Source organism: Crocuta crocuta, unplaced genomic scaffold (genome assembly GCF_008692635.1).
Source record: "Crocuta crocuta isolate KB4526 unplaced genomic scaffold, BGI_CrCroc_1.0 scaffold165, whole genome shotgun sequence".
Taxonomy (NCBI): Eukaryota; Metazoa; Chordata; class Mammalia; order Carnivora; family Hyaenidae; genus Crocuta; species Crocuta crocuta.
In genome coordinates, this window is record NW_027530502.1 from 1319723 (window position 1) to 1327631 (window position 7909).

The following is a 7909-nucleotide window of genomic DNA, read 5'->3' on the forward strand; positions in this document are numbered from 1 at the left end:
CAACCCTATCCCCAAAAAGGAGCCGAGCGGCAGGGCAAACATCTTAAGAAGGAAGCAAGACCGAAGAACCAGCTCTTTGTACCCACAAGTGCTTTCAGGGGCCGCAACCAGGACTCTGGGCGGGAGCGCAGACACACAGACACACAAACCCACAACCCTGGAATCCGGGTCCGCGCTCACCTTGGCCGACGTCTCTCCGAACAGAGGTCTGTTGTCCAGGCCACTGGTGCCGTAGGTCCTGGTCGTAAAGTCCTCCATTTTAGGGTTTCTTCACTCTCCCCGGGCCACTCAAAACTGGGCCAGCATTACCTCCCGAAGCGGCAGGTCCTCGGCTCCCCACGCCGCCTATTCACCGAGCGCCCATGGCCGAAAGCCCAGGTGGGTCGGGGACGTCCCCGCGGCCGCAGCGGGTGGGCGCTCAGGCCCGGGGGACGAGGCCGCTCCGCCCTGGGCCCGCTCCCCTCCTCATCGCGAGCCGCCGCTGCAGGAAGTGAAAGGAAACAAACACCGCGTGGCCGACTCTCCCCGGGACGCCCCGCGCGGGCAGCTCCCACTTCCCCAAATCTCCGCGCTCAGCCCCGCCGGACGCTGCGGCTGGCAAAGCAGATCGGCGGCCCCGCGCTCCCGGGGCTACCCACNGCACGGTCCTGCTTTCCGCAGCTCTCGCGCCCCTCTCCGCAGCACACTCGGCCCGGGCCGAGCCAGCGGAAGAGAAAATCCCGCCTCGGCCCCGCACAGATTGGCCACCCTCCCAGGAAACGCCCCGCGCCCGCCCCGCGCCCGCAGGCCAAACCTCTGCGTCCCCTGCAGCCCTCGCGCTGGGGCGTCCTGGNGTGGCGCCGCATTGGCTGCAGAGCTTTATTTCTAGAGGTGCCAGTTTATTCCCGGAGGGGCGACCAATCGCCCTGGGTGCGTGCTTCTGAGTCCCTTCGTAATTAGCGTCGGCGCGATCCACGTGGGCAGAAAACATTTCTGAAGATAACTTGGCATTTGGCTGAAAACATCACAAAAACAACCAGCCTGTTTTACCCACGTTGCACGACTAAGACGCAACGGGGGTCACTAATAAATTTGCTTTAGGATTGTTTGTATATTTGTCTTGTCTTGTTCTGTGATAGGGATCCTATGGCGTTTAAGGAAACAGTCGGGAGGTGATACTTGCAAGGTCTTCCTTGACTTGCCCACTTATCCTGCTACTGATTGTGCTGACTAAGCATGTTAGCAGCCACGGAGAACGCTTCGTGTGTCAACCTTCTCTCCGGGTGTTAGAGCATACACATCTGGACATGGACGGGCCTTAACAAGCAACATAGTGTCACTGCATTTGGAGTCATGTACAGTACAAGTGCTGGGAAACAAACATAACCACGCTGGGTTCGCTGGACACTCCAGTTCCTAGATTAGAGAGAGCTCTGGCCATGCTGTGTGCAGGCAGAACCTATGTTGGAATGCTGTAGCCATATAATATTTAGAGTCCAGGCAAATATTCCAGGTGATCTTTCGACGTTTAGGTCAAGGGATTAGGACAAGGGATGGACTAAGAACCACAAATCAATCGATATGAAAATTTACAGCACAATAGAGTCAAGTATGGTGCATATCTGATCTACCAGTTATAGATTTCATAAAAGAACTTTTTGTTCAGGACTTTTTAACAGTAGTACTACACAATCCTTCACCCAGTTCTGTTAGAAGGTTAATTGGCGTAACAAATAAGTTCACTCACTCACATTCAGCCACATCCGTTCAACAAATACCTTTGAGTACTGCTCTGTACCAGCCAACCACCAGACAGGATAATACAGTGATCAAGAGACAGGTGAGATTCAATGGCTAAGAGCACAAGCTTTGACGTAGATCGTATCTGCTCTCAAACCTAATCACCACCATCCACAAGCTACGTGGTCCTGGGCAAGTCATCTAATCTCTCTTGAGATCCTTTTTATGTAAAGAGTGAAAATGATGTTAATAAATGGAACAAGAATATCTAACTTCAACTAGTTTTTATTAAGAAAGACGTGTAGAGAATATATAAGACATTTGGCAAATAAATATCCCAATGGTGGTTGTCATGGTGATAAATGCTATGATCTGGACACCAAGAGGTGCTATTGGGACACACAGGAGGCCACCCACCAGCTTCAGCTGACAAAGAAAGCTTCCTTAAGAAGCTTTCTAAATCAAGACCCCAAAGAAGAGTATGGTTTAACCAACGTGAGGAGGAAAGTCAAGAAGGCAGGCCAGAGAGGCCAGATATTTGTGTAGGGCGTATTTGAGGAGGAAGGTTGAGTTGCAGATAATAACCTTCTCATTCTAGCGCTTCTTATTTTTTCAGCTCATTAATTTTCTGTGCCTGTGCTCCATTCTTCTTCCTAAGAACCAGCTTCTTCATGGTTACTACTCCCCAAAATTTTAAGCGAGATAAGGCCTAAGCTTGTTTTGCTGCTAAACTTAGGGAAAATAGGTCTCATACAGCCACTATCCACCAATGGTTTGCAGACTTCATCTCTAGTTTGTAAGTTCAGAATCTCATGAGAAATTTCAACCAGCTGAGTTCAGATTATGGGTAGTTTCTAGTAGCATCAGGTCCTCTACCCCAACAAGGCAACAAGTAGGACCAGGTACAACACGTACCTTCTAAGGTCCATCCCCTTCAGCAAAGTGGGATAGAGGGTTTTTAAATAGAGTATGTGTAGAAGTCAACGATGGGCTTACCACTCAAAGTATAGCTCCCGCACCAACAAATCAGCACCACCTGGTAACTCGTTATAACTGCAGAGCTTCAATCCTCATCCCGGCATCATAATCTACATTTTAATAAGATCCCCAGGGGATTCATGTGCACATTAAAGTTTGAAAATCACTTCTTTCATCCACTTCTATTTTTGCAAATTGTACCTCGGGCCATATAAATGGCCCTTCCAATACTATAGCTTTTCATTTCTCCATCTTCATGGTACTTAAGCCACTCATTCTAATGCAACGTTCTGGATGTTTTCAACACCCAGGATTGTACTGTGTTTGAAATAGGTCAGCCCATTTGCTAAGCCTTATCCTCCAATCCTTCCAATTCATTCATTCGCGTCAGTCCCTTGGCCATTTCCGTGTCTGATCCTTTGGTCTGTTGATTTTCTCCCAGTGGAACTACTCCTCAGATTGTGTGTGCTATCAGTGAAATTGCTCTTTAGATGATGCCTTCAGTTCCCTTGCCACATGTGTTTTGTCACACCTGTACGGAAAGTCCCCTGAGACAGTAGCCGTTCTGCCTTCTCATCACCCGTGGCCAGGTGTCTAGTGCAGCTGGAGGGAAAGAAAAGTCATGAATGCCACTGATTAGAATAATTTTAAATTCAGGGCAGCCAACCTCAACTGAGCCCTTTAAGTCAACCAGAATTCCTGTGTTCCCTGGGCAACTCTATCCTGTGTTGTCCTGTGTTCCCCTTACCCAAGGCAGAGAACTCAGTCACCCACTTTACAAGAAAGAAACTGAAGCCATCAGGGGCAATCCCCTCAATGCCCCAGCAAACCAACACGTTTACTGTATCTACCCTCTTCATTTCTCCTTCCCTCCAATTAGAATAGAAGAGACACCTGTCCGTCTCTCATGTTTTACTTCCCATGCATCCCACAATCACAGGGGTCTCACTATTATATTCTTTGTGTGAAAAGCATTTAAACATGGCCAGCTTCGAAGTTGTTAAACATGCAGAAAACTTGCATTAAGTCCATATCTTCCTCTGACTATCATGTTTCCTTCATAATCCTCTGTGGAACTCTATGGTTGCCTATATAGCCATCTTTCTCCTTCCTGCTTTTTCTTTGAAAGCAGAGGCTACTTCTCAGTATAAAGGAAAAAATGCCAGATGTTCACTGGCTGGAAATCCCTTGTAGCTGGGGGAGGGGCAATGTGGCCGTTGAGGACAATGAGTCATTAGAGCAAGTCAGCTTGGGCTTTCAGGAAGGTTTCTTCCCTAATAGAGGGGAGGCATAAGAGGAGCCCTATCCCTTAGATGTTGTCACATGAGGATGTAATATTTGAAGATGCTTCTACCATCTCATGACCATGAAGGGGTGGCCAAGAGTATCCCAGAGAAGCCAGCTGAAGTAGAAATCTGTGAACCGTCCACCTCTGGGCTTCTTGTTTCATATGGGGTGTGTGTGTGTGTGTGTGTGTGTGTGTGTGTGTGTGTGTGTGTGTGCGTGGTGAATGGGAGGGTCTCTGTTGTGTATGTCACTTTTATTTGGGGGTTCTCATGCTTACTGCTGAAAACATACTGATACATTTTTAAAGCCAGCAGTTCAGTAAAAAGGTCAATATAGATTGTATCTGTTCCTTCCCTACCACATTGGCCTCAGTCACTGAAATCTGCTCTACCCACACTGCTCCCCCGTGTTCTCCCATAAATGGTCCCAGGAAGACTTGGTGCTGGATCCACAGGTTTTCAGGCCTTCTCCTACATGGCCTCTTGGTAGCACTTAGCATTTAAACATCCTGGAAATAGCCTTTCCTCTTCTCTTCCTCCACACATCCCTTAAATATTAGCCCCCAGGGCTCTGTTCTAAGCCTTTTTCTCTCCTCACTACATGCTTTCCAAGAGCCAGCTCATCTACATCCATGGTTTCACTTTATGTCTCTATGCTAATGACTCCTAAACTTATACAGACACAATTTGGCAGGAGACAGATAAGTTATTACAAGAAGCCATTTTTGAAGTTAAATAACTCTCATTCATTTCGGTTATGATTTAATTGTTGTTTCTCCTCTTCTGTGGTCTCTACAGCAAGGTCATCACAGAAAGCAGTAGCCAGACACTAAAATACTTGGATTTGTGGAGTACGCTGATGTTACATCAGAATCGCTCAAAGCCCCCCAGAGGATTCTGGTATACGGCCAGAGAACCACCGGCTTCCGCACAGAGTATCAGGCTAAGTAAGTGGACTTGGAGTTCCACTGTGAATCCTCACTCTACTATCTGACAAGTCAGTATCATAGACTTTGGAGTCCATGCACCTTGGTTTGAATCCTGACTTCCCTCTGCACTAGATGGATGGATTTGAGCCAGTTATTTAACCGCTCTGAGCCTCCGTTTTTTACTTTTGTAATGAAGATGAAATGAGCAAAACAATACTTGCTCTGTAGGGTTTTGTGGGAGTCAAATAACATTTTAACCACTGGACACAGTTAATACTGTACATTATGCATACTATGCATCTACTAAAATGAACATAATATAGACTGTAGCAAAATGAAAAAAAATGCACATGACTTAAAGGGAAAAAAACTGAATATAAAGTAGAATCTTTATAGTATTAGTGTTTAAGATATCTATGCATGTGAACCAAGACTGTGAAGAAACATGAAAATATAAAAGCATGGGGGCACCTGGCTGGTTCAGTCAACATGCAACTCGATCTCAGAGTCATGAGTTTGAGCCCCCCACTGGGGTAGAGATGACTTTAAAAAAATAAAATATTTGTATAAAGGAAAATATAAAAGCAGAGCTGTCATTTAAAAATCTTTCTCTCTTTTCTGAAATGTTTTCTCAGTTCCTTGCCTTTACCAGAAGATAAGAACACTGATAATAATGCTTTGTGCCTCTTTATTTTCTTTTCTCCTGTTTTTCCTCTTAGTATATACTCCCTGGCATAACATGTTCCTTTAATAGCCAAGGGCAACAGTTTTCAAACACTAACACTAGAGCTCAGGAGAGTGAGGAGAGAAGCAGTATTCTCAGTCCAGGGGTGAGAACAGAGTTGAAGGAAAAATTCACCTTCCAGCACTTGTCAGTGAGGTGGCTTGCAAAAGGCATGAAGCAGTTACCCACACACAACCCTCACTGGGGAATAGAATAATATTAAGTAGTTTCATTTAGGTAGGATTGCAGATCAGAATTTGGAAGAGGTGTACTTCTCCTTTGTTGGGAGCCACTCTAAGCCCGGTAGTCAAGAAAGCTCCTGGTGAGGTTAAAGCAAGTTTGCACAGTCTCTTGCCAATCAGATGACGACCGATATCCACCCCCACTCAATTATTTCTGCTTGAGCACCAACCCCCAAGGTACCTTGCTGATCGGTATCAGGAGTGACTTGCCCCCTTATTCTGGCCCTGGTATGATGATTGCACCTTGTGAAGGAACTTATTGTGGGAACTTCTTCTTTTGATTATGGGAACAGACATCGTGTCTCCAGAAGGTCCTGTTTCCCTCCATACTTTCCCTTGAGCTATGAACAGGCTAATGACCCTTACTCATAAAAGATTGACTTTTACATGTACAATTCTGTTTCTACCGTTGTGTTAGTCCAAGATGTTCATACAGCTCAACATGTAAATCAGCTAACCAAAAATGTCTCTCACGCCCTAGCTATTCAAGAAATCATAAAACTAGACACAAAGGCAAATGCGCTCGAAGAGGCTATTCTATGTACTGCAAATGAGCTAAACTCTTTAAAGGTATGATTGGCTCTCTGGTGCCATAAAGAATATAACTGGAAAATCAAGTCTTGCCTAGAGACAAAGGGCCTAACTTAGAGAGAAGGAACAGGTAAGGGCAGAAGATAAGTTAGTACATACACCTTTGCTAACTGATGGTGTATAGCAGCCCCTTCCCTAAGGCCTACTGTCCACAAACACCTTCCCTTACCCTGGCAGCTGTGATGAGGATGGATAAGAGTATCTACAAACCTATGACTTAAACTTAGCGTTGTTAAAATGTGTATGTTATCCTTTTGTCACTAAGAAAACCCTGTTATTTTCTTAGTTACTCAACCTCACTATAATTGGGACAGTTCTGCAAGAAGACTTCTGTAAAACATGTTTTATACACTTTCCAAAACATCTTATCACAGAGAACTATCCACTGTAAAAATTCCATTTTCTGATGCCATGTTAACGTTTGACCTATAAATACAGACACCAAAACCGACAAGACAGAGATGCCTGCCTGGTGATCAGAAAGAATCTTGGGGCTCTCTCCCTCCCTCCCTCGCCAACACCGTCCATCCTTCAGGGACCCCAGGGCCCGGCTGGAGCTGGACTCTGGCACTCCTTGACCCCAGAGCTCAAAGATGATAGGAGTCCACGCCAGGTAATTTGTGCCCGAGTCCTGTCCAGCTAGGATGTCTCTTAAATTGTAGGGATGGGGGGGGGGAGAAGCGCACATCTTCAGCATTCTTCTGTGAGTGCCACCCTCACAGACTCACTCAATGGACACAAGAAAAAGCGTACGTTGGAAAAAAGAAGTCAGGCTGGAAGAAAGGCTGCAGTACCAATGAAAAGCGAGGAAATGAGAAAAAAGGGAGTAAGGGTCTTCCTACCTCACGGGGCCAGATGGCAGGAACTGCCGGCGGCCTTTGCAGGTGCATATAGCTTGAATAGTCATGTGATAGGAAGATTGATTCACAAATATCATGCATTCAGTCATCCCAACATACTGGACATATTCTTTTTTTTTTTTAATTTTTTTTAAAGTTATTTCTGAGACAGAGGGAGACAGTGTGAGCAGGGGAGGGTCAGAGAGGGAGACACAGAATCAGAAGTAGGCTCCAGGCTCTGAGCTGTCAGCACAGAGCCCGACGCGGGGCTCGAACCCACGAATCACGAGATCATGACCCGAGCTGAAGTTGGACGCTTAACCGACTGAGCCACCCAGGCGCCCCCATACTGGACATATTCTGCATGTGTTCCCAAGAGCAGGTGGGATCCGCGGGCTTGCTACAAATTTTTCTGAATAAAAATATGCGATCTCTACACATGCCCTGAAAACCAGGCAGGTGTCGTGGAAGAACCCGCTTCGTAATTGCGAGTCTGGTCTGGTGTGAGCTTAGGCAAGTCAGCCGGCCCCAGCTTTCTTATCTGTAAATGGGAAGATATATTCTAGACCACCAGATTTAAAATTCTAATACACTTGGAGAA

At 46.1% G+C, this 7909-nt stretch overlaps 1 protein-coding gene across 1 annotated transcript in view; it reads right to left on the reverse strand.

Moving 5' to 3' along the window:
• The window catches only part of TMEM243 (transmembrane protein 243), a 23594-nt gene extending 22762 nt beyond the window's left edge, over positions 1-832 (reverse strand). The window contains exons 1-2 of the mRNA XM_077766788.1: positions 794-832; positions 181-481 (exon numbers count right to left, since the gene is read on the reverse strand). Of these exons, the coding sequence (XP_077622914.1) occupies positions 181-258 (78 nt within the window). The 5' untranslated portion in view covers positions 259-481; positions 794-832. The remainder of the gene's footprint in view (positions 1-180; positions 482-793) is intronic.
• Positions 833-7909: the final 7077 nt, after the last annotated feature.